Genomic DNA, 27,637 nt, shown 5'->3' with positions numbered 1-27,637 from the left:
AGCCTTTTCCCCTTCCCCACACACCAACCTCTTTTAAGTCTTGTAATAATTCTGTTGTAGGAAGATTCATTCATTCATTCATTCATTCGTTCATTCAAATAGTGGAGCGCCTTGCTGGGTGCCAGGATTCCTTGTGTATGCAAAGAGGAAACAACTTGGTGCTTGACTTCCAGGAACTTCAAGCTTAGCTGAGAATCTAGGTAGAAACTGGAAAACATTTTTATTCTACAGATTGATGGGGGTTAGGAGAGGGAGAAGTATAAGAAGTTTCAATGAAAGAAATACAGAGGAGGAATGGTAGGCTTGAATTTTGAGGAGGGGTGGTTGGTGGTCTGGGAAGGCTTTAATCAGGAGGTGACATTTGAGAGTTGTGTCTTGGAAGGCTTTAGGGAGTTTTCCAGGAGGGCAGACTGGGGAAAGCATACCAGGCAGAGGACACAGCCTGTACCCAGGCAGGGAAGGGAAGCATGGTAGGATCTGCCCTATTGGTTGTGGCAGTTGCTTAGGGAGCTTGGGTTTTCTGTGCCACTTGGCACTTAAACCCCAGAGGCCACATAGTTCTTCTGCAAAAATTATCAGAAGAATCAGGATTTGGGGGGGGGGTGTGGAATTATATCTCAAGTGTTTCACTTACAATTTCTTGTGTCTTGAAGGGGCATGATCAGCAGTTTTCTGGGGGCAGCCTCTTTGATTTGCCCAGGAACCATCATCCCTGCAGCAAGCATCCATCCTTTATGGCAGCAGAGCCTGGCTCGTGATTAGTTTATCAGGATCTGAACAGCCGCTTGGAAAGTTTATTTGTCAAGTGGGGCAATTGTTTTCTGGGCTGTTAACAGTCCCAGATGAAATAAACATGTGGTTCACTTAGTGAGCTTCTCAGATATCACCGCCTTTTAATGGAAATGAATAGATGATATCAGGCACATTTTAATTAAAGCAGCACTGCCTTGCAGTAGCAGTTACATATGAAAAGATCTAATGATAGGTGTCACAGGAAGCTGCTTAAATTGCTCATTGTTCAGGGCACTTGTTTTAGAGAGTTAAATGGAGTCAAGATAGGAGGTGCTGTTTTCCAGTTCTTGTTATTTCTAGCTGAAAATAATTCTGGGATTTTCAGGTACATCGTTGATAATTGATAATGAACATTTAGAAGACTGCAGTAATAAGGGTGATAAGATATTATGTCCGTGGCTTTTCTCCAGTGGCTTGGATGTGTGAATAATACAAAACTCTCTTTTGTAGTTTGTTTTGGTCACCAGGGCCCTGGTGGAGGGGATGGGCAGGGAGCCCCTGGGGCCCCTTTTGCTGCCTTTTGCTGCCACCTGCTGGAAAGGAGAGCTTTTCTTTTTGAAGCACCTCCCGGGCTATTCATTAACTCTGAAATCATAAAACTGTGAACAGAGCCCCCAACCTGCCATAATTATGTGCAGTATTTGCCTGACTTAGAACAGGCATAGAGCATATTCTTCAAAGATATTGCTTTTGGGGTATTAAGCATCTTTGTAGGAGTCCAGGGGTCCAAATCCGATCAACTGGTTGTGAAATCTTGCAGTTAAACGAGGTCTTGGAGCATCTCAACACAGCGTCTATTTCCACTGTGTTGATGAGGAGAAAGCACCTGTCATCATGGACAATGAGCTGGATTAGATTGAAGTGAGCCAGGTCCAGGAGGATTTGCTTGGGAGCTTAGGCCCAGGGTGCTGATGGTGTGCTGAGTGGGTTTGGGGCCTGAGTATTCCCTGGGCAAGGCTAAGGCCAGCCATAGCAGGTGTCCTGGGAGATTAGGGTGGAGGTTCTGAATCATAGAGCCAGGCCTCAAGTGCCTCTGTGATGGTGACACACTGCCTTCCAGGTTTTAAAAAATGTTTCTTCCCTAGAAGCTTTTTATCCTGCTTAATTCCAATTCCCAGCTTCAGACATTTATAGAGCAGTTACGGCCAAAGTAGAAAACTTTAATAGAGTTTCCTTGGAAAGGGCAGGAGTTCCATGCGTGGACAAGAAGCAGAAACATTAAAATAAAAAAAATTATTTTTTATGGAACTGACACTCTCCTACTACAGAAGGTTCAGGAGAGGCCACGTAAATGCTACCTTATTAATAGATTTTCTGATTCCCTCGGCAGTGTGTAAAGCGCGATCATTTGCGCATCCTGCTATGGGCACGAGGCATTTTCATTCTGAAGGAGACCAATTAAAGGGAGAGAAGAAAACTGTATCTGGAAGCCTAATTGATTTCTCTTGTTCTGTTTTTATGGGATGTTCTCATAACAAGAGCAATACCGTTACCTTAAAGCCGGGGAATCCCTTCACTTATGGGCTCAAGGAGGAGGAATGAGAGTAGACTTAATATTGAGATTTCCCAAAGCACAGCCAGAGTGAGAAGCCCTTCTAGGTCAGTTGGGCATGTGGAGGGATTGGGAGGAAGGGGGCCACCTGTATATTTTGTACAATTCTATAGAGTTGAAGACCAGGGAGCTGTCTTATGAGAGACAGATGTGGCAAAGCCCAGCTGGGCACCAGGTGTGTCCTAGGAGTGTTCCCACAGTTTATGTGGGAAAAAGAACCTTATGAGGGAATCTTAATGAGGCTGGGAGGCAGGTATGATCATCCCCATTTTACAGACGAGGGAACTGAGTCTTGGAGAAGTGAAGTGATTTTTCCAAGTTTTGGTAGGGGGCAGAGACAGGACTGAAGTTGACTCTTCCTTTAGTGTTGTTTCCGCAATGCTTTCTAGTTTGAGTGTGCCGTATTCTCACTTGGGGACAAGGAGCCAAGGGCACCGATGGGGTGTGCTGCTAGTTCTACAGAATCTGTTTGGGTGCCTTGTAGGCTTGTCTAGTTGCAGGGCTCCTAGTCTGGGAGTATTTTAAGAACGACCATTATAGTGGGTCTTTAGTCCCTGCTTAGGTCAACTGCTGCCACAATAATATTGCATAACAAACCATCCAGAACTCGGTGGCTTAAAACATTTATGCTGGTTCATGTGTCTGTAGGCTCTTCTGGTCGTCTTGACTCGTTTAGGTCAGATTTGGCCGGTCATGGTGCCAGACTCAAGTGGGGTGTCTCCATGTGTCTCAGTTTCCTTGGACCAGTGGACCAGTAGAGTCATGTTCTTTTCATCATGGTGCAGAATCACAGGAGAACAAGCCCTACCACACAAGCACATTCAAGCCCCTGCTTGTGTAATGCTGCTAACATCCCAAGCATCCCAATGACCCAAATAGGTTGCATGGCCAGGCTCAAAGTCCAAGGACGTAGAGTTTACTTTTACTCTAGTAGAAGGAACTGCAAAGCCACACGCCAAAGGGTATGGGTCTGGAAGGGGTAAACATTTGACTCCAATAATTCAGTTACCCCCAGTTTTTAAAGAACGTCTCCTTGGCCTGAATACCATCCTGTCCTCTGGTGGTGTCCCCAGATATGCATATTGCTCTGAGGTCATTGTCACCTAAAGCAGTGACACAGCATCCACTCGTCAATTAATTAGGTTCTAAATTCAGGGTGTACCAGTTGACAGGCCCTGTGTGAGGTACTGGGGCTACAGGGACGTTTCCTTCTTCTTGTCCGGCTAAGGGCACATTCCCCAGATCACTTTCTAAATTCCTAGCCAGAGAAAGGCCAGCTTGGAGGTTCTCTGGAGATAACTCTTGATTTAATTTCTGCCATATAGGTGTACAACACTATAGATCAAACTGAAATATTAGTTCTTTTCCTGCCTTTTCAAGGTGATCACAGAACCGCTGATATCTGAGCTCACTTTGAGAAAAACATCACCAGTCTCACAAGAGGCTCATGGTGCTATGACTTGAGCCAATAGACGCCCATCAGCTCAGTGCTTCTTTGCACAGAGTTGGTATTCTGGGATCAGTTTTTGCGAACTGAGTCTGTGTGAGGGATGAGCAAGTAGGATGGGAACTTAAGTGAGATCATGATGTAAAGTTGGAGCGTATCCTCTTCCTCCTCCTCTTAAACACACACCTCAAGGGGCACTTGGGTGACTCAGTAGGTTGAGCCTCTGAGTTCGGCTCAGGTCATGATCTCGTAATTCGTGAGTTTGAGCCCTGCGTCGGGCTCTGTGCTGACAGCTCAGAGCCTGGAGCCTGCTTCAGATTCTGTGTCTCCCTCTCTCTCTGCCCCTCCCCAACTCACACCCTGTCTCAGTCTCTCAAAAATAAATAAATGTTAAAAAAAAAATTCACCCCCCCCCCACGCCCTCCAATGATTTCCTATTGCAATTAGAATAATATCCATCTCCTTGTTGTGGCTCAAAAGGAAGGGTCTAGTCTTTGGCTTCATTTTCTACCACTTTCCCCCTGCCCACTCTGCTCTAACTGTACCAACTTTTCTCTGTGCCCTGAACATTGTTTGCAGTGTGCTGTTCTCCACACCTGGAAAGCTTTCTCCCCAGATCTTGCCATTACCAGCCCCTGCAGGCGTTCACATTTCAGCTCAAAGGAACCTTCCCTGACTGTGCTTTCTAAAGCCCCACCCAAGGTGCTTTGTATTCCATCACTTTGTTTTATTTTCTGCATAGCATTTATTGCCAACTCGGATTATCTATTTTTTTTTTTTTTTTTGGTCCTCTTTTCACACCTTATCCTACGAATGCATGCTCCAGGAAGACAGCTCCAGTGCCCAGCCATGCATATTATTAGATAGTAAAAACTCAGTAATACCTGTTGAAAAGGTATTAAATGAACGCGTGAATGCAGAGTGAGTAGAAGAAAGATTTGTCTTTGAGTAAACTGGTCTCATAAGTGGCTGCATTTGGAAGGGGCAAATTTGAACCTTTAGCTTAGAGGACAAGGAGAAACCTGGCAGAAACGGAGAAGGCAGTTTACTGTGCCTTCAGTTTAACCCTTTGTCCGCCTTGGCAATGACAGGCTACAGCCAGACCAGCCTTCTGTTGCTACAGCAGCTCCTGTTTTTCCTCATAGGAAAAGAGTAAGGAGAGGGTAGATTTCCTTCCTCAAATCTGTGGAGGAAGGGGTGAAGGTGAGAGAGCTGATGAGGTTGTAATAGCTCATGATGTCCTGATGAGCCTTCACTCAGCCTCTCTGGGACAAATCGGTGTGAGCTTTCCAAATCCTGCCTCAGCAACTGCATTACCAGCAGACGAAAGTTGACAGCTGTTGCTGATTAAAACATTTCTGACTGTGCGATCAGAATTGCACTACTGAGATGCTAAGTGTAGATAGATGCTGCCTTTATGGCTTAAACACAGTCCGTTACAGTGGTCTCTAGCCTTATGAATCCATGTAATCGGAAGTCACTTTGCAATCACAAGCGTGCCATTGCACAGAACGCCCCCTGGGTGAGAGAAAGCCTCAGGCATTTGCCTTTCTTAGGTAAGGCTCAGGGCCATGTTTCCCTGCACTAAGGTTCTCCAACATTGTTGTCAGGGTATTTAACTTTCAGGAATCCCCTTGGCGGGAATTCTCTGTTGTTTCTCTTTTTTGGCCACTCCCTCCAACCCCCATCTCGAACAAGGGCAGGATTCCTCTTCTTTTTTTTTTTTCTTTTTTTTTCTTAAAAAAAATTTTTTTTTTAATGTTTATTTATTTTTGGGACAGAGAGAGACAGAGCATGAACGGGGGAGGGGCAGAGAGAGAGGGAGACACAGAGTCAGAAACAGGCTCCAGGCTCTGAGCCGTCAGCCCAGAGCCCGACGCAGGGCTCAAACTCACGAACCGCGAGATCATGACCTGAGCTGAAGTCAGATGCTTAACCGACTGAGCCACCCAGGCGCCCCAGGGATCCCTCTTCTTTGTCCTCTTCTGAATCATGATGAATAGGGAACACTCTCCAGAGTGATGGTGGTGTCAGGGTTTGCTACTGCGTCAGTTTCTGAAGCAGGTAGATCAGGGCTACTATCCAGTATCCTCGGTCCCCAGATCTGAAAAAGCTTGATAGCACAAAGTTCCTTCAAAATTCCTATGACGGCAGAAGCTACTACCCCTGAGCTGAACTCATTTGGTGGTGAAACTTGACCTCAACTGATAGGAGGCTAGGTATGGTCTTTGTTTAGCCAACTAGAGGACAACTTCATAGTTTTTGCTCCAGAAAGACTGTGTTTTGATTGTGGGGTACTGATTCAGACTTTGCTTAGGGTGTTCCATCAAATGTATATAGGCCACAGTATCTGATATGATAATACATTCTGATATGATAATACCTTCTGAATCTGAAATGTAGTTGGCCCTGAGGGTTTTGGATAAGAGATCATCAATCCTTAATGCATGGGGAATGAGGGTGGGGGTGGGGACAAGGAAACTACAATATCACTGGGCCCTTGGAGGAAAGAATTGCCCTCCTTTCCCTCTGGAAGGTAGCATATGCACGCACTCATCACTGGCTTCCTGGTATGCCGTGCCACTCTTGGCCTCTATAATTTCTGTTCCATATTGCCGCCAGCAGTCTATATTTGAAGCCAAGACAGCTCTTTGTGTTTTTGTTTTTGTTTTTTTTTTTCAGTGGTGGGATTCGGGACGGACCCTGACCTGCAGGTGGATATTATCGCTGAGCTCGACCTCGTGAACACCACCGCTGGAGTCACTCAGGTGTCTGGACTGCACAATGCCAGCAAAGCGTATTTATTTCAAGGTAAAGACACCGCCTCCTTTGCACGGGGGCAGAGCTTGGGGAAGGAGGATCTGTCTGGTGAGTGTTCATATGGTGTGTGTTTGTCGGAAGATCATCTCTGCTATTTCTCTTGTGTTATTGTCATAAGGAATGTTCGGAAATGCCAAAGGTGTTCAGATAGTCGAGGGGGTGTGTTCTGTGGGTGAGAGGAGGGGCACTAGAGGCATGGTTGTGAAATATTTGGTTTGGTGGTGAAATTTTTCCTTGGGTATTTTTTTTGGGGGGATCTAAAGTCGATTGAAGTTGCAAAGCCCTTGAAAGCCATTGGCCAGCCATATTATTTTTTTTACATGATATTTCTTTAACTGTTATCTTTATCTTTACCTGTACCTATACTATACCTACACCTATCCTTATTCATAGATCTCTCTCTCTCTCTCTCTCCCTCATTTAATGGGCACGTGAGCACGGAAGATGTTTTATGGATGAATTAACATTCATCCATAACAGAGGATGTTTTATGGGTGAATTTAGGGGTGCAACTTACTTGGTCCTTAGTAACCCAGGGAGTATAGTATGTTTCTTAAAAGCCCACTGCCTGAGATCAAATTCTAACTTTGCCACTTATTGGCTTTGAGACTTTGGGCAGTCCCTTAGCCTAACTGTGCTGATGTCCTCGTCTAAAATACTGGTACCTACCTCCTGGGGCTCTTACAAGGATTAGAGGAGCCAGTCCATCGGAGTGGTTACGACAGCGTCTAACACATACCGTGGATCCTTAATAAGTACTAGCTGTTAGTCTGGAGCTCCTGCTTTGGACCAGGCAACATGCTAATAATAGGGTTACCAGGTACCAGTAAGAGTAAATAAGAAAGGTGCAGCCCCTGTTCTAAAATGTAATGAGAGAAACAGTCATTACCCAAGGAATCATTGAATGACAATTGCTGTACTTACTGTGAAGGGGATGTATAGCCTGCCAAAGAGTAGTACGGGGAGAAATGGTGGTGGTCAGGTAAAGGTTACCCTGAAAATTGATGTGTCAGCAGAGACTTGAAAAATGAATAGAAAGCCCGGTGTAGGAAGGGGTGGGGGTTCAGAGCATTCTGGTCAGGGAAAAATAGTATGTATGAAGGTCTTAAGGCAGAAACCAATAGAAGGGTGGCTAGTATTGGAAAGAGTGGTCAGTGGCTGGAGAGGCAGGCAGGGGCTGGGTTATGCTGGACCCCGTGGGCAGATCTGATATCCAGGGGTTTAGGTACGCTGATGATTTATGGCCAGTATCCATTCTGATAGGTGGAAGGCCGTGTATACTTGTTAGCTATTGTAATTATTACCCCTGTTTGGAGTGCCGGGTTCATGGTCTCTTACTTTACTCTCAGTGCTGTGGGGGCCTTTGCGGAGCTTGCTGTAGGGGAGTGACCTGATTAGATGTGATAGGCAGCTTCGGTATTCCTCTGTGAAAATTCCTGGCAGAGTTCTTTTAACTCGGCCTTTTGTGAAGATAGCAAAAGGATCGTTTTAGAATGACTGGACCAGTATTAAGGGATGAGATTTACATATTTACTGCAGAGATAACTTAAGCCTTGTTAATGACATGTAATAAACCTACAGACATTATATGATGATATATAACAAGCCTATGGACATGTTAGTTTCCATTTACTCTTACTAAAGAATTGGTGAAGTCCCTAAAGTGGGTATCGTTAAGAGTATACAAGATGGAATGACTTTTCTTTTTGCATTGTACAAGGTCGGTCTGCTCAATTACTGTTGGGAGGCCATGCTTCATGAAGGCAGAAGTCGTGTCTGTTTAGGTACCCCTACATCTCTAGAACCAAGTACCATGCATGGCGTGTAGTAGGTGACAAATACACATTTTTAATTGAATTAAAATGTCCTCTGTCCAATATGCTCTGTAAAAGCCTTATTGCCTACTTTCACTGTTCATTTACTTAATTATTCCACAAGTACGGTCTTCCTAGGCAAGAAATCTGTTAATATGTGTACTCTTTGCTTTGGCCAACTACCTCTGGGACATCTAGCAGACTCCAGCCATGGGGAGGGGTTTTCACTTCTGGGGGAAGAGTAACTTCATTATGGGAGGTTGACTGAAGAGGACTTTCCCTTAAGAACCCTTGTGGTTATATTGGGCCTACCTGGGTATTCCAGAGTAATCTCTTTACCTCAAGATCCATCATTGAATCACATGCTAAAATCCCTTTTGCCATGTAAGGTAACATGTTTGTGGGTTCTGGCAGTTAGGACACGGACATCTTTGGTGGGCCATTATTTTGCTTATCACACAGTCTGCCCTCTAGCCTCCAAAGGTTAATTTCTGTCCCACATGAAAAATACATTCACCTCATCCCAGTATCTCCCAAAGTCATAACCTATTATGGCATCTGCTCAAAGTCTAGAATCTTATCCAGTCTTGTCAGCTGATGATCTAAATAATCTACATCAGGTATGACTGTGCCTCTGAGTATCATACATTTGGGGACAAAACTCTTCTCCACATGTGGATCCCTGAAAAGTAGGAAACAGGTAATTTGTTTCCCAAATACAGTGGTTGTGTAGGTGTAGGGTGCCCGTTATAGACAGTCCTGTCCAAAGGAAAGAAATAGAAAGGAGAGGGGCCACGAGTCCCAAGAGATTTTGAAATCTAGCAGGGCCAGGGAATAATCCCATGTGGTCCTTGGCTCTGCCTTCTGGGCTCGTGACTCATTCCTTTGAGTTATTCTTCCTTTTTCAGGCAGAGTAGCATGGGTGTGTGGCTGAGTAGTTTTAGCAGCCTGTTTCCTGCCTGTAGTATTTTGGAAGTCTGTCAGCCTTTTCTCGTTTCATCCTGTCCGTTTTCTTCAGTCCGAGTTGGCAGTGTTTCTGCTGGTATAACATTCTCAGGAACATTTAGGGCCTCTGGTGCATCGGACAAGAGGCGCCCCCACAGATCTATCTTAGATACCCCCATCTCTGTTCTTGGCCTATGCCAAGATGACTGAGGGGAGCCATGAGTCACATACCCGATCTCTTCAAAGAGCCGTCCTGTGATTGTATCTTCTGAACTTTTGATCATCAGAGGCATTAGCAGAAAGTTGTTCAGCTATGCCTGTGGCTTTTCTCCCAGAGCAGAATTTCCTGACAGGGAATCTCCTAATTTTATCATCTTTTGCAGTCCAAATAGGCTGAGAATTCTCCTACTCCTTGGGCCCTAGTTTCTTCTGCTTGTCAGCTCATCCCTCCGTCTCCCTTTCTTGTTGTCTTTTACTATAAGCAGCAAGGAGAAACCAGTCTATACCTGCAATACTTTGCTTGGAAATCTCATCTGAATGTCCAGGTTCATCTTTTGGAAGTTTTGCTTTCCGCATTACTACAGGACACAATTCAACTAAGCTTTCTGCTACTATGTAACAAGGATCCTGTGTCTTCCGGTTTCCATTTCCTTTTTCACCCTTACCAGCAGTATTTAAAAAAAAGTTTATTTATTTATTTTGAGAGAAAGAGAGAGCGCGTGAGCAGGGGAGAGGTGGAGAGAGAGGGAGATAGAGAATCTCAAGGAGGCTTCATGCTGTTAGCACAGAGCCTGACACAGGGCTGGATCCCATGATCCGTGAGATCATGACCTGAGCCAAAATCAAGAGTGGGGCACTTAACTGACGCAGCCACCCAGGAACCCCACCAGCAGTATTTTTAACGTCCGTGTTTCTACTAATGGTCTGTTCACCATGATTTAAATGTTGCCTAAGATGATACAGGTTTTCTGTACCATGTTCTTTACCTCATTCTGAGTCCTCACCCGTGGGGTCTTTAACATCCATATTTCCGCTAACAGTCTGTTAGCGGTCTAGGCTTTTTCTCTCATGCTTCTCAAAATTCTTTGAGCCTCTGCTCCTTATTCAATGCCAGAGGCACCTCTATGTTTTTAGTTATCTGTTACAGTAGCATCCCACTTTCAGGCGGCACAGTCTGTATTAGTTTCTCATTGTTGCTGTAACAGATGGCCACAGATTTAGTGGCTTAAAGAGATTTATTATCTTATAGTTCTGGAGGTCTATGGGCTTCAGGAGGGCTAAAATCAAGGTGTTGGGAGAGCTGTGTTCCTTCTGGGGTCTTTGATTTATTGTCTTTTCTAGCTTCCAGAGGCTGCCACATTCCTTGCATGGCAGTGTCATTGCAAATTCTGCTCTGTTGTCCCATTTCCCTCTTTCTCTCTTTCTGTTGCCATATTGTCTTCTCTGATGTTAACTCTTCTGCCTCTTTTTCCCCCCTTATAGAGACCCTTATAATTATATTGGGCTCACTCAGACAATCCAGGGTAATCTTTTTATCTCAAGATTCATAATGTAATCACACCCACAAAGTCTCTTTTGCTATGTAAGGTAACATATTTACAATTTCACAGGATTAGGAGGTGGACGTCTTTGCTGGGGGAGGGGGGCCCCTCATTTTGTCAACCACAGGATGGTTAACACTGTTGGGCAGCCCTGTCTAATAGCAATGCAAGATGAGGCCTATTTGTAATTTTAATTTTTGTGGTAGTCATGTTGAGTAAAAAGAAATGACTAATATTAATTTTAACTCTACATTTTATTTAACCTAGCATACTAAAAATATTATTTCAACCTATGGCCAATACAAAAATTTATTAAGATATTTTGTAAGTTTTTACAAAGTCTCCAAAAATCTGTTTTGTATTTCATACTTATAATATACCTTGATTTAGATGCTAAATTTTCATCTGAAATAATTGGTCTATATTTAGATTTAATAAAATTTAAAATTGAAAAGTAGATTTGCCAAGCTATTCCATACATACTCATGTAAGTGTCAGATATTAAAAATTAAACAGCTTTACTGAAGTACACTTGACATATTCTGTAATAATAAAGTGTACATATTCAAAGTGTACAATTTGGTAGTTTTGACATATGAATATACCCATGGAACCATCACCGCAGTCAAGACAATGAGCATACCTATCACCCCAAAAGCTTCCTCTTTTTCCCTTTTGTAATCCCTCCTTCCTGCACTTCTCTGCCCTCATCCCCAGGCAACTCCTGATATTTCTGTCACTATAGAATAGCTGGCGTTTTTTAGGAATTTACATATATAGAATCATACAATATGATCTTGGGTCTGGATTCTTTCACTGATCATAGTTATTTTGAGATTTAAATGTGGTGTGGCATGTTCAGTGCTTTTTTAATAGGCAGTGTAGTTGGGTCTTTGCTTTATTTTTTCCTTTTTCCTTTGTAACCAGTAAAACAATATCTATATTTTTATCAAGGTATGTAGACTATTCATAGACTGTTCATGTCATTGTTGACAGATTTAAATATATATGTGTGTGTGTGTAAAAATTTTTTTAACATTTATTTATTTTTGTGAGAGAGAAAGAGAGAGAGAGAGAGAGGGAGAGAACACAAGTGGGGGAGGGGCAGAGAGAGAGGGAGACACAGAATCCGAAATAGGCTCCAGGCTCTGAGCTGTCAGCACAGAGCCCAAAGTGGGGCTTCATCCCATGAACAGTAAGATCATGACCTGAGTCGAAGTTGGATGCCCAAACGACTGAGCCACCAGACGCCCCAACATGTTTATATTTAAATACATCTTTTTTCTATTTGTTTTCTACTTGTTCCCTCTATTCTTTGTTCCATTTTTTCCATTTTTTGGCTTCCTTTGGATTAACTGAAGTTTTTTGTTTAATGGTACCATTTAATTTCTGTTGTTGGCTTATTAACTATAACTCTTTTTTATTTTAGTTTTGCTTTAGAGTTTATAGTATACAACATTAGGTTATTACAGTCTACCTTCAAGTGAGAGTATGCAACCTTATGTATAAGAACATTTCAATCATTTGCTTTTTTCTTCCTGACCATTGTTTTGTCACACATTTTACTTCCTCATATGACATTATTTTATTATTATTATTATTATTTTAAGTTTTTTAATGTTTATTTATTTTTGACAGAGAGAGAGATAGAGCACGAGTGGGGAAGGGGCAGAGAGAGGGAGACACAGAATCTGAAGCAGGCTCCAGGCTCTGAAATGTCAGCACAGAGCGTGATGCGGGGCTTGAACCCACGGACCACGAGATCATGACCTGAGCCAAAGTCGGATGCTCAACTGACTGAGCCACCCAGGAGCCCCATCATTATTATTATTTTTATTTAATCAGTCAATTATCTTTTAAAAAAAATATTTATTTATTTATTTCTTAGAGACAGAGAGAGAGAGTGGGGAAAGGGCAGAGAGAGAATCCCAAGTTTGATGCGGGGCTTGAACTCAGGAACTGTGAGATCACGACCTGAGCTAAGATCAAGAGTTGGATCCTTAACTGACTCAGCCACCCAAGTGCCTGAACAGATTTAGATGATAAGAAAATCAATCACATATTTACCCATGTAGTTACTCTTTCCTGTGTTTTTCTTTTCCATCTGGTATCATTTTCATCCTGTCTGAAGGCTTTCCTTTAACACTTCCTATTGTGCCAGTCTGCTGGTGATGAATTCTTTTGGATTTTGCATGTCTGAAGAAGTGTTTTGTTTTTATTTTTTGAAAAATATTTTTGCTGGGTGTAGAATACTGTGTTGACAGTTTTTTTTCTTTCAGTACTTTAAAGATGTTGATTCACTGTCTTACCACTTGCATTGTTTCCAACAAGAAATATGTATCATTCTATCTTTGTTCCTCTGTAGGTAATTTTCTTTCTCATGATTTTAAGACTTTCTCTTTATCATGGATTTTGAGCAGTTTGACTATGATGTATCTTGGTGTGATGTTCTTCATCTTTTTTTCTGTGTGAGATCTCTTGCACTTCATCAAAAAATTTGGAAAAAATTTGGCCATTATATCTTCAAGTATTTTTTCTGTCCCTGTTTCTCTTCTTTAGGGACTCCAAGTTACATGTATGTTGGGCTGCTTAGTGGTGCCAGTTTACTGATATTCTGTTCATTTCAAAAAATCATAATTCTCTTTTCTCTCTATTATTTTCAATAGTTTCTATTGCTGCACTTTCAAGGTCACTGAGCTTTTATTCTGTAGTTTCTTTTATTATTATAATTTAGTGCTTTTTAAAATCTCATATACTATAGTTTCATCTCTGTAAGTTCAGTTTTGACTCTTTAAAAAATATTCCATGCCTCTCTTTAACTCTGTGAATAGATGGAACACAGTTACAATAACTGCTTTATATTTCTGTGACAGCTAATTCTAATATTTATATCAGTGCTGGGTTAATTTTGATTGGTTAATTCTTCTTCTCATTACTACTTCCTTACATGGCTGGTAATTTTTGATTGAATGCCAGACATTGTTATTTACCTTGTTGGTGCTGGCTATTTTTGTATTCTTATAAATATTCATGGTATTTTTCTAGGACACAGTTAAGTTACTGGGAAACAATTTGATCTTTTTGGATCCTACATTTAAGGATCCTACATTTTGGATCCTACATTTAGATGGCCAAGAGCAGTGCTAGTGCTAATAGGTAGAGTAGAGCTAATTATTTCCCATCACAGAAGCACATCCTTTTGTGTACTCTACCCAATTCCCTATAAATCGTGAGATTTTTTGGCTCAAGTGGTGGGAATAGGCAGTGTTCTCAGTCCTGTGTGTATGTTGAGCACTGTTACCTTTTGGGCTCTGGTTCTGTGTTTTTTGGTAGTTTTATCACATGTATGCAATCCACTAAGTACTGATCTTAAGAGAGATCCATATTTTTTCTGTCTGCTGTCATCTCCTCTCATGTATATTGTCCTGTGAAATCTAAGTGCCTTGGTCTCCCCAAACTCTCAACTTCCTCACCTCAACTCAGGGAAGTTGCTGGGCTCTGCCTGAGTTCCTCCTCCCTCCAACACAGCGCGGGGACTCTCTTGGAGCAATAAGCTTGGGTAATGGTAGCACTCATCTGTATTGTTTTCCATTTCTCGAGGATCACTGCCCTTCACTGACTGACAACCAATGTCTGGAAAGCTGCTATTTCATTGAATATTCATTTTAAATTTAAATTCAGATTAATTCAAATTCAAAATCAAAATGTATTTCCTCAACCGCACTAGCCATATTTCAAGTGCTCAATTGCTGTATGTGGCTGGGGTTTACGATATTGGACTGTGAAGGTCTAGACAGGCTCTGAGCTTTTACTGTTTCACCACACCACATTTAAATTTTTTTTTCTTAACGTTTATTTATTTTTGAGAGAGAGAGACAGAGCATGAACGGGGAGGGGCAGAGAGAGAGGGAGACACAGAACCGGAAGCAGGCTCCAGGCTCTGAGCCATCAGCCCAGAGCCCGATGCGGGGCTCGAACCCACAGACCGCAAGATCGTGACCTGAGCTGAAGTCGGCGCTTAACCGACTGAGCCACCCAGGCGCCCCGTCACCACACCACATTTAATACGGGCATGTTACAAAATCCTGTCTTTCTTTTTTTTAATTCATATATATATATATATATATATATATATATATATATATATACACACACATTTAATGTTTATTTATTTTTGAGACAGAGAGAGACAGAGCCTGAGCGGGGGAGGTACAGAGATAGAGGGAGACATAGGATCTGAAACAGGGTCCAGGCTCTGAGCTGTCAGCACAGAGCCTGACGCGGGGCTTGAACCCACGAACCATGAGATCATGACCTGAGCTGAAGTTGCATGCTTAACCGACTGAGCCACCCAGGTGCCCCTAATTCTTATATTTTAAAAAAATGTTTATTTTAAGAGAGGAAGAGAGTGAGAGCGAGAGTGCAGCACAAGCGGAGGAGGGGCAGAGAGAGAGAGGGAGAGAGAGAGAATTCCACATTGGGCTCTGCACTGTCACTGCAGAGCCTGACTCAGGGTTTCATCCCACGGATCATGAGCATGACCTGAGCCAAAATCAAGAGCTGGATGCTTAACCGACTGAGCCACTCAGGTGCCCTCAAAATTCTGTCTTTCAATATGAATACATGATAGTAACTGGCAAGCTACTTAAGCTCACTGCCTTAGAGTACTTCCATTTACTCGTTGATAAAATGGGATCATATATATATACATTGTATTTATATGTATATTATATATATGTAATATATAGATATTATATGTATGTAATATGTATTGTTATATTGTATATATATGGTATATATGGTTGTAGTGAGGATGAAATAAATTAATACATATAAAGAGCCACACCTGTAGTTGGTACATGGTGAGCTGTCATTTGATGTGAGTTCATACATTTTTAAATAATAGAATATGACTGTGGCTGCCTTCTCCTATGTATATCATCTGTCTTGTGCGTTGTTAGCGTCAGATTTTAACGTGCAGAGGTATATTGGGATAGTGGGAAAAGCAGAGGATTGGGGAAGGGGCAGAAGATTAGGGCTCAGAACTTTATATGTAATAGTTTATATCATCCTCACTGCAACCACATAAGGTAAGTACTTTTATTGCCCCATTTTGTCAATGAGTAAATGAAAGTACCTTGAGGGAGTACTTAGGGGTACTAGTGGATATGTCACTTAATGTTCTCAAGGGTCAGATTCCTCATCCGGAAATGGGAAGGGTACACAGACTGAGTGTAAGAATTAAATGACAAACTATAAGAAGGTACTTTGAAATGCGTAAAGTGTAAAAAACAAACTCATCATTCTTTCCTGCATTTATTTTTATTCCTCCTCCTATTTCACCATTCTAAGTCTAGCTCTGAGTTGATGTGTATTAAGGGAGTGAAAACCTTCATTTCATTGGCTAGCCTGATAATAATATTGATGAATTTAAGTAGGAAGCTTGCTTAACTGGAAACGCTTCTATCATACCGGCTCCAAAGCCTGATAGGATTATTTGGGGGCTAGCTAGCCTTTTACGGTTGTCTTTGTCACTGCCTTCTTTGTGTAGTGCAGACAATTGAATAAGTATGATTTTTATCCACTTCTTACTTGAAACCAATTATATTAGGAATTGGGGTTGGGGGCAGAGAGAATGAATGGCTATGGGTAAGACTGGCATGGATCTTTTCTAAGCTGAAAAACACCCTAAATACCAGCTTTAGAGTGTCAAAGTCATTTTAGACTTGTCAAAGTGTCAAAGTCATTTTGGAATACCTCTGCTTTGCCTTGAATGGGACTCAGAGAAGGCCTGAGGGTTTGGAACTCTACTTCTCCCTGACTTGACTGTACCTTGGTGTTACCTGGTGGGGAGGATGTGTCTGTCCATTGGTGTCTCATTTATAAAAGTGAATTAGAATATGCATGGGTGAAGATTCTTTAATGTGTTGGTTTTTTTTTTTTCTGCCAGTAAAATGCTACCTTATAGGAGTTCTATCTTAGAAGAGTTTCTAAAGAAAAAAGTATCTTTCAAGTAGCATGTTTTCTGTGACGAGATAGAACAGAGGCTAATGTGGGATACTTCCAGAAGATGGAGGCATTCTAGGATTTGTGCTAGATGTTGTGGGAGACACAGACACAAAGGCAAAGATCTTGACCCCAATGAGGTTATAGCCGAGAAGGGCAAACACAGAATGCCCTTGGACACTCGAATGGAGAGGAGAAGAGAGCTGGATTGTCGTGGGTTATAGAAAAAGGTCCCAAGTACGTTGAAGAGAAACTTCTCACTGGATGACCTGGGGAATGCTTCCTGGAGGAGGTGGCATCTCAAGCAGACCTTGAAAAATGGACAGGAATTAAATATATGCAGTTTGTGTTCATAGGCGCACTGCTCATGGGCACTCATTTTCACAAAAAGGTACTTGAAGCTTGAGTTATAGCTCTTAATGCTCGGAAACTCTGAGGAAGATGGAGTTACCCAAAGGGTTTGTTTAATGCTGATCGTCCGCCTTTCCTGCCACCCACTATTGCCCAAGTCTGAATTGTTTTTTCTGTTGATTGGATGCGCCTAGTCACTAATTACCTCTGGGAGCATTTACAAGGCAACCTCACTTGGAGTGGAGTGATTTAGTATAACTCTGCATTTAATCAATTAGTGGAGTGATTCAGTTCACATACCAGCATTTCTCAAATATAGGTATTTTTGCTCTTGCCAAAATAAAACTCAAGCAAGCTGTGGGAATGGAGAGGGTTTTTCAGGTTCCTCTCTAGGCAAATTAACACCTGCACTGGCATATTTGGGAAAATCATTCAGTGGCTGTGTGACTAAATGTATATCAGAGAGAAAATAAATAATTTCCTAAATCTTCACACTTGTAACATCTGCACTTAAATCTGTTTTCTCAGTCATGTTCCTTCTCCCATCAAATAGTACATTAAGGAGAGCGGAGATGGAGAGAGACAGCAGAGAATGTAAAAAGATAGTAATGCTTTTAGAAACTGCTATGTATATGCACCACTTCCAAACTAACATATTGACCTTGGGCAAATTACTTTACCTCTTGGGATGTGTTTTCTCTCTGGACATTGGGTAATAATGGTAATGTCTATGATACAAAATATTTTAAGGGTAAATTTAGATAACATAAATTCATTGTTAGCAATAACAAATTTAAATGTTAATCCATATTATTACTAAGAGTTCAGCAAGTATACACTTTGTCATTAAGTATTTAGCAGATACCTACTATGTGCTAGGCACTCTTTCAAGTATAAGGAATATAACGGTAAGCAAATTAGACAAAGTCCGGCTCTTGAGGGGAAACAGACAATAAGCAAGGAAGTATAGAGTAATTTCAGATAACTTCATTTATTTAAGTTCAGATAACTTTAAACAATTTATGTTTTTAAATGCATGAAAATATTTCTGTGTTATTTTCTCCCAAAGAGTATTTGCAATTATCTATTTACTTTGTAACAAGGATGGATCAGTTGTCTGAACTGGATTTTTTTTTTTTTATTATCTCAACTCCTAAAGTTTATTTGTCCTTTAATCCTTCCATCAACCCTATTACTTTTGTACTATTTTCATATCCTTCGAACAGATGAAGAAATAAGACCTAGAGAGTTCTAGTAACTCACATTATCTGTAGGGACAGACAGGGGATTTGAATTCAGGAGTCTATACCTGCAGAGTCTATGTCTCAGCCCCACTCCACCTCCAGGTTTTCTTTCCCTAATATATCAGAGTAGGAGTGGATAAATAAATGTAATGTGATAAAGATACAGCTTCTCTTAAGAGAAAGCGAAGGGGGCGCCTGGGTGGCTCAGTCGGTTAAGCGTCCGACTTCGGCTCAGGTCACGATCTCGCGGTTCGCGGGTTCGAGCCCCGCGTCGGGCTCTGGGCTGATGGCTCAGAGCCTGGAGCCTGCTTCCGATTCTGTGTCTCCCTCTCTCTCTCTGCCCCTCCCCCGTTCATGCTGTGTCTCTCTCTGTCTGAAAAATAAATAAACGTTAAAAAAAAAAAAAAAAAAAGAGAAAGCGAAGGACATCTGCCAAAATCTCTTTGGCAGGTGTTTTAAATCCACTAGGACAGATGGTGGTCTTGTCAGTTGGTGAATTCCACTTAATAGAATTTTATGATTCTTTCACTGGGAGGGGCCTGCTGAATACCTGCAGATGAATACCTGGTGATCCGTTTGGCAGCCCAAAGAGAACTTGCAAAAGTCAGAAGTAACCAATGGGGCTACACTTAAATGTGTATCCATTTAAAATGTAGTCTCTGTGGCCTTTTGACCAGGTTTTCTTTAAAAAAAATTTTTTTTAATGTTTATTTATTTTTGAGAGACAGAGTGTGAGCATGGGAGGCGTAGAGAGAGAGAGAGAGAAAAAGACGCAGAATCTGAAGAGGCTTGAGGCTCTGAGCTGTCAGCACAGAGCCTGACGCAGGGCTTGAACCCACAAGCCGCAAGATCATGACCTGCGCTGAAGTCGGACGCTTAACCGACTGAGCCCCCCATGCGCCCCTTGACCAGGGTTTTCTTGAGAGACCCTTGTGGGAGAATTAGATCAGCATTGACAGCAATGCTGTCTGATGCATGCTGTGATTCTTAATTGGGATTTGTTTTAACATATTGGGACTAAATTCCTTTCTGTGGGAACACATCTCTAAAATTAGAATGTAAATCGGTGGAAAAATATGATTTGATATGCAAATATTTTATTTAAATACAACTTTTCGTGGATGTAGCCGGTGCATGAAGTGGAGCCAAGATGTGCTGATGAGCTAGGCTGGCTCAGCCCTCATGCTTACATCCTGGTAAAAAAATACGGCACATGAGCTGCCTGACAGCACAGGGTTGCACAGTAGGCATAGGACCCCGTGCCTGGGGATGCAGCTTCTAGCATGGTTCCCTCACTTGACTGCTGGTATATTACGTAACTACTCTGGGCCTTGGGTCTTTAAGGTCATAACAATGTTTTAACTTGACTAGGAGTTACTCTGCCAAACAAAAGAAAAACACGTACAAGCACAAGGGATAAAAGAAGCAACGATGCTGTCACTGTCCCCCAGAATCAGATGTTAACATTTTGTCTGTTTGCTTAGAACCTTAAAAAATCTCAGAATAATTTGAAATCTGTGTTCCCCTCTCAGTGCCTTTCTTCTTTCAACCTTTCTACCAGCCGTCACTAACATGGTTGGTGAGTACTCAGTCCGTGTGTGTGTGTGTGTGACCACATTTATATGTGTTCACATATGAGAAATATAAGGAGGGCATATGTATAGTGGCTAAATGTATAGTCTTAGGAGCCAGACTGCTCAGATTGAAATCCTAGCTCTCACTGTTACTAGCTATATAATGCTGGGCAAGTTCTTTAACTTCTTTTTGCCTCATTTTTTTTCCTATGTGTGATATGGGGATAATAAAGCATCTGTCTCCTGGATTGTTCTCTGGATTAAGTAAGTGGATTCATTATTGGACATACAGTAAACATTCAGTGAATGGTTTGTGTGGCTTAAAAATTATATAAATGGCATCATTCAGTATGGATCTTTCTGGAACTTATTTCACTCACAATTATTCTTTTGAGGACATATAGATCTTGTTCATTAGTTTGAACTGATCCAGAACACCTCAATGCACTCATCTGTTTGTCTATCGATGGAGACTTGGCTTGGTTCAGATTTTTCAGTGTGCGTTTTTGTGCATGCCTCCTTGCCCATGGTTTTTAAATTCTTAGTATATATATACCTTTCCATAGAGAACATTCTTTAAGGGAATCCTTAATTGTCCAACAAACCTTTAGTCCAGTCCTGTGGTTGGTCACCTCCAGTGATGGAGATAACATTGTATCATGAGTCAGCTCATATTGTTTTTAGGCTACTTTCTCAGAAATAATTTAAGGGAACACAAATTTTGGGTTAATGCAGTTCCCTTCTATTGCTCCCACCTAAATCACTCCAGTCACATTGGCCACCTTTTGGTTCCATGAGCACACCAAGATTTTCCCTGACCCACACCATTCCTCCTTGCAAGAGGCCTAGAAGACCTCCTTGTCCCTGCACTTTCTGTACCTGGCTCTCATTCTTAAATGTCGCTTCCTTAATGAGGCCTTCTCCTACTCTCTTCCCTATGAGGTCCCCTGTTTTATTATCAACCACTACTTCCTGGTGTTTAGTCCTTCAGAGTTACCGGTAATTGAAATGATATATTTCTCTTTGTTTCATTTAACTTTGTCCGTCTGCTAGTCTATCATAGATCAGTCCATGTCTCTGCTTGTGTTGTTTTCTGTTATAAATCATTACCCAGCATGATGTCATTGCCTGGCACTTATAGTTGGCACTCAGGAAAGATTCGTGCAGGTAGAGGCACTTGTGACCACAGAGTAAGTGTAAATCCTCTTCCCATGAAATAGCCTCTCAGGTATTTGCAGGCAGCTTTCAAGGTGTTCCATCCTTACTTTCTTCAGGCTAAACATCTCTGATTACTTCAGTAGTTCCTTATTATGGGCCAAAACCCCACAGAGGTTTGTTTGTTCTCACTTACTATGGCTCTTCTCTCAGTTCTCGGTTCTAGATCTTATGCAGTTGGTTTTTTGGATTCATGTTTATATCCTTGTGTTCCTTACCATTAGATTTTATTACTATGTAAAAGGGAGAGGCTGGGTTAAATCACCAAGGTCACTTGCAGTTCTTAAAAATGGAATTGGCGGGGTGCCTGGGTGGCTCAGTTGGTTAAACCTCTAACTTTGGCCTAGGTCATGATCTCGCCGTTCCCAAGTTCGAGCCCTGGGTCGGGCTCCGTGCTGACAGCTCAGACTGTGGAGCCTTTTTCAGATTTTGTGTCTCCCTGTCTCTCTGCTCCTCCCCCACTCACACTCTGTCTCTGTCTCTCTCTCTCTTTCTCTCAAAAATAAAGAGACATTAAAAAAATTGGAATTGACTATTCCAGAACAGCATTGTCCGATAGAACTTTATATGATGATGGAAATGTTCTAGATCTGCACTGTCCAAGACAGTAGCCACAAGCCGCATGTGGCTACTGAGCACTTGAATTGTGGCTGCTATAACTGAGGAACTGAATTTTAAATTTTATTTAATTTGAAGCATTTTAAATTTAAGTACCATACCATATATGGTTAGTGGCTACTGTATTAGACAGCACAGTTCTGGAGAAAAGCTTACAGAATTTTAAAAGATGAGATGGTGTGTATAACGTATTTAGAAAAACCAACATGGGGATAGACTGGCCTGGTCAGGGTCAGGATTCATTTACTCAGTGGTCTTTTACTTAGTTAATAGATTTTTTTCTTTCTTTTTTTCTTTTCTCATTGAGCATCAGCAACGTCCTAGGCACAATACTCGGTGCTGGAGATTTAGCTGTGAAAAAGACGATCTTCGCCCTTGGTCTCATTGGACTTTCTATCTGGTGCAGTGGTCCTCAGCCCCGGTGTCGTATTAGAACCATTTGGGGAACTTGAAAACATTCTTATGCTGAGGACCAACCTTTAAGAGATTTTGATCCCCTTATAAAATAAATAAGTCATGGGGATGAAAAGTACAGCATAGGGAATATAGTCAATAATATGTAATAACTTGGTATGGTGACAGATTGTAGTTCCACTTATTATGGTGAACATTTCATAACATAGAGAATTGTCTAACACTAAGTTGTATACCTGAAACCAATATAAATAAAACATTGTGTGTCAACTAAAATGAAAAAAAAAAGATTATTATTTATTTGATCTAATGGGGGCCCACATTAGACTTGGATAGTCTTGTAAAAACTCCACTGGTGAACCTATTTGGTAGTAAGGTTCAGAATCTCTGGTCTAGGGGAAAGTAAGTATCCTTCTTGATAAATAGGGGAGAGAGTCATGCTTAAGTTTCCACTTTGATGGGGAGGTTTGCTGCATATTTTGAAATCTCCCAATTGATGCCCACTTGACACAACCCAACCCTCCATCCCCACCAAAAGAAGGCCTTTAGCGGCCTGAAACATCGTGCTCCATGAGGTCAATTACATGGGCTTATTTGTTGTGTAATGGTGTCAAGTCTGCAAACTATTCTCAGTCTGTAAACTCTGTCTCCTTTCAAAATGTTATTAGTCTTCAAACTGGATTTCTCTGTCTGGAGCTTTTTTTTCCTTTAATATGTATATAATATATATAATATATAATATATATAATATAATGTTTATAATATATAATAAAATATTATAATATATATATTATATATTTTTTTAATTTTAATTTTTATTTATTTTTTATTTTTATTTATTTATTTTTTTGTAGATGCTCGAACTTTTTATTTCAATATTGGATACAATATTGAATACTTTTTAATTCTATATTGAATTTATTTCAATATTGTTCAATATTTGAACAGGAAAAAAGCATTTATGCAAGTCACAAGCAGTAAAGGTGATTATAAAGTTTTTTTTTTTATGCTGGTGTAAACAATTTTTTTTCAATATATGAAATTTATTGTCAAATTGGTTTCCATACAACACCCAGTGCTCATCCCAAAAGGTGCCTTCCTCAATACCCATCACCCACCCTCCCCTCCCTCCCACCCCCCATCAACCCTCAGTTTGTTCTCAGTTTTTAAGAGTCTCTTATGCTTTGGCTCGTTCCCTCTCTAACCTCTTTTTCTTTTTTTCCTTCCCCTCCTCCATGGGTTTCTGTTAAGTTTCTCAGGATCCACATAAGAGTGAAACCATATGGTATCTGCCTTTCTCTGTATGGCATCACACTCTCCAGTTCCATGCACATTGCTACAAAAGGCCATATTTCATTCTTTCTCATTGCCATGTAGTACTCCATTGTGTATATAAACCACAATTTCTTTTTTTTTTTAATGTTTATTTATTTATTTTGAGAGACAGAGACAGAGCATGAGCAGGGGAGGAGCAGAGAGAGAGACACAGAATCCGAAACAGGCTCCAGGCTCCGAGCTGTCAGCACAGAGCCCGACGCGGGGCTCGAACTCACAAACCGTGAGATCATGACCTGAGCCGACGCCGGACACTCAACCGACTGAGCCACCCAGGCACCCCATAAACCACAATTTCTTTATCCATTCATCAGTTGATGGACATTTAGGCTCTTTCATAATTTGGCTATTGTTGAGAGTGCTGCTCTAAACTTTGGGGTACAAGTGCCCCTATGCATCAGTACTCCTGTATCCCTTGGGTAAATTCCTAGCAGTGCTATTGCTGGGTCATAGGGTAGGTCTATTTTTAATTTTCTGAGGAACCTCCACACTGCTTTCCAGAGCGGCTGCACCAATTTGCATTCCCACCAACAGTGCAAGAGGGTTCCCGTTTCTCCACATCCTCTTCAGCATCTATAGTCTCCTGATTTGTTCATTTTGGCCACTCTGACTGGCGTGAGGTGATATCTGAGTGTGGTTTTGATTTGTATTTCCCTGGTGAGGAGCGACATTGAGCATCTTTTCATGTGCCTGTTGGCCATCCGGATGTCTTCTTTAGAGAAGTGTCTATTCATGTTTTCTGCCCATTTCTTCACTGGGTTATTTGTTTTTCGGGTGTGGAGTTTGGTGAGCTCTTTATAGATTTTGGATACTAGCCCTTTGTCCAATATGTCATTTGCAAATATCTTTTCCCATTCCGTTGGTTGCCTTTTAGTTTTGTTGGTTGTTTCCTTTGCTGTGCAGAAGCTTTTTATCTTCATAAGGTCCCAGTAGTTCATTTTTACTTTTAATTCCCTTGCCGTTGGGGATGTGTCAAGTAAGAGATTGCTACGGCTGAGATCAGAGAGGTCTTTTCCTGTTTTCTCCTCTAGGGTTTTGATGGTTTCCTGTCTCACATTCAGGTCCTTTATCCATTTTGAGTTTATTTTTGTGAATGGTGTGAGGAAGTGGTCTAGTTTCAACCTTCTGCATGTTGCTGTCCAGTTCTCCCAGCACCATTTGTTAAAGAGACTGTCTTTTTTCCATTGGGTGTTCTTTCCTGCTTTGTCAAAGATTAGTTGGCCATACGTCTGTGGGTCTAGTTCTGGGGTTTCTATTCTATTTTTTAATCTACAGTTTTCAGTTTTTCAGATTCTCGAATTTGAGACTAGAACTCAGCCCCAGTGGACTGAGAAGAGTGAGGAACCAAATGCTGGCAAGGCGGAAGGAATGTTGACTTGGAACGGTCAAGGAGGAAATTTATGGTTGTATCACTTGACACAGTGTGGGTTTTGCTGTGGCTAATAACAGCAAGGGTTGGCTTCTTTCTCCGTGTTCGTCATGGAACGTGTGGGGCTTCTGGAACAGGCTGACAGAGCATCCTTTATGTGGAACATTGCTGGTTGTTGTGACTGAGGGAAAAGAGGCATGACAAAGCATGAGCTGACTTTCAAAGCTTCTGCCTGGAAGTACATCACTTTTGCTCAAAGAAAATTTCACGACCAAGTAAGGAAGTGACCTTCCCCAGAGAAAGACAGTAAATATTTGTGAACGATAATACGGGTTCTTATAGTCTTCCCTTCTCATCCCAAATATTGATTTCAGCCTCCTTTTGGCTCCCAAACACACTTTTTCCCCCTGCCTCTCTCTAGGGAGACCAGACAGAAATTTTATCCAGTCATGTAATAGAATCAAAGCCTAGGATCCTGTGATGGGTCTTTCTATCAGATATTCATTTTGCTCCTCTTGCTTCAGATACTTATGAACAAAAAAGGCAAATTATTTGCTTCCCATGTACCTCATATATAATGTTAGATCAGGGGGAGAATAACTTACATAAATACTTTTTTTGGAAAGGGGAAGAATAGGAGATACACAGTTATAATAATTCTGGGAATTGATGGCGGGAGATGTTAGAAGGGTCCCTTACTTAGGAATTGGACATGTTCTTTTGTTCTCTGGAAGTAGATTTCCAGTCCATTGTTTTCTGTGGCTCTTGGTTTCACTTTGTTGGGAGTCCCTCCTCTTCCATTATCCTCCTTGGTGGCTGAAAAACTCTGTCACTCCACTTCTTCCCCATAGAAGGTTGGGGGCCAAGTGTTGTTTTGTTGCTTAAAGTCATAGTTTCTTAGTTGGAGCTAGTGTGGCTCTCTGGCTGTGAAACAGGAATAAAACTTGGTCATTTTTGTCATTGATTTAATTCCAGTCAGCTGTATGTACCAAGAGCCTCACTGACAATTTATTCTATTACATTAAACTTATCAGATTTTCATGGAAGAGCCAGACCCTTTTCTCCACTTCTCCATTTTGTCCAACTGAAAGGACTCACCGGCACTGCCTTAATTTGTTCAGATGTTTTTTTTTAAATTAATTAATTATTTATTTATTTTTATTTATTTTTTTAATATATGAAATTTATTGTCAAATTGGTTTCCATACAACACCCAGTGCTCATCCCAAAAGGTGCCCTCCTCAATACCCATCACCCACCCTCCCCTCCCTCCCACCCCCCATCAACCCTCAGTTTGTTCTCAGTTTTTAACAGTCTCTTATGCTTTGGCTCTCTCTGTTCAGATGTTTTAACAACGAGTGGGGCGTCCAACCCTTGATTTGATTCTCATCTCAAGGTGGACTTTTGATTGGCCTGCTCAAAGTATTTCTGGGTTTTATTTGTCATTGTAGGGAGATGAGAAAAAGTTGTCTCTTCCAACCCTGGAAGCCCTGGAATTTCTGACTCTGTTCCCTTTCATTTCCATCAGCAAGGTGGCCAATTCTTTTCTCTTTCACCTTGTGCTAATTTGCTAGGGCTGACATAACAAAGTACCACAGACTGGGTGGCTGAAACAACCGAAATGTGTTGTGTCTCAGTTATGGAGGCCAGAAGTCCAAAATCAAGGCGATGGTAGTGTTAGTTCCTTCTGAGGGCTGTGAGGGAAGGGTCTGTTCCAGGGCCCTTTCCTTGACTTGTTGACGGTTGTTTCCCCTCAGTGCCTCTTCATTTTCCTTTTAAGTGCATCTTTTTGTCTGTATTTTCCCTTTTCACAAGGACACCAGTCATACTGGATTAGGGCCCACCCTCAGACCTCATACTAACCTGTTACCTCTGTAAAGATCCTATCTCCAAACATTTTGAGTTACTGGGAGTTAGGGCTTCAAATTTGAATGTGGGTGGGGAGGGATATATTTCAATGCAAAGCACGTCTCTTTCCTCTAGTTCTTGTCAAATGCAGCCAATAGTAATCAAGGCACATACTAACTTTCTGTTTTTCAGGCTCATCAGCTACATTTCTCTTCTAGTTTATTTCAGATGACAGTTTTACCAAATGTTTCATCACTGCATAATATGAATAAACATCTTTCCAGCCTCTATTAATACTTTCTGCCCACTGCCAAAAGCAATGCCACATATTCTTACTTTGTTGTTGTTATATTGTTGTTGTAGCACCCCAGTTCTTGAACCTCTGTATGTATTGATAGGAAGGCTAGACGTTAGAGTAAGCAGCTGTTAGTGATTTATAATATCGAGAGTTTGTTTCTTGCTCATGCCACAGGTCCATCATGGGTTGGCTATCTTTCTCTCCTTCCCATTTTCCTCTCTGTGAGACTGGGTGCAACATCTACCAGTAGCCTGGCCATTGCTGTGACAAAAGGAAAACAAGAATGGTGATGCGTTCACTGGTTCTTGAAGCTGAAGGTTGGAAGTGAGATGTGTCACCTCTGCTCCAGTTTCATTGGCCAAAGCAAGCCATATAGTCAAGCGTTTAGTCAAAGGAGATGGAGAATACAGCTCTCCTCCAGGCACAGACAGTAAGTACTTCTGAGCACACAGAC

At 41.5% G+C, this 27,637-nt stretch overlaps 1 protein-coding gene across 2 annotated transcripts in view; it reads left to right on the top strand.

The window, feature by feature from the left end:
- Nucleotides 1-27,637, top strand: part of NELL1 (neural EGFL like 1) — an 875,786-nt gene that overhangs the window by 2,041 nt on the left and 846,108 nt on the right. For both annotated transcript variants that reach the window (XM_060606214.3, XM_060606213.3), the window contains exon 2: nt 6,474-6,602. In XM_060606214.3, coding sequence (XP_060462197.2) covers nt 6,474-6,602 — 129 coding nt within the window. The remainder of the gene's footprint in view (nt 1-6,473; nt 6,603-27,637) is intronic.

The sequence above is a fragment of the Panthera onca genome, chromosome D1 (genome assembly GCF_046562875.1).
Source record: "Panthera onca isolate mPanOnc1 chromosome D1, mPanOnc1 haplotype 2, whole genome shotgun sequence".
NCBI lineage: Eukaryota > Metazoa > Chordata > Mammalia > Carnivora > Felidae > Panthera > Panthera onca.
Note: the sequence above shows the minus strand (reverse complement) of the source record. Positions and strands in the feature narration are given on the sequence as shown.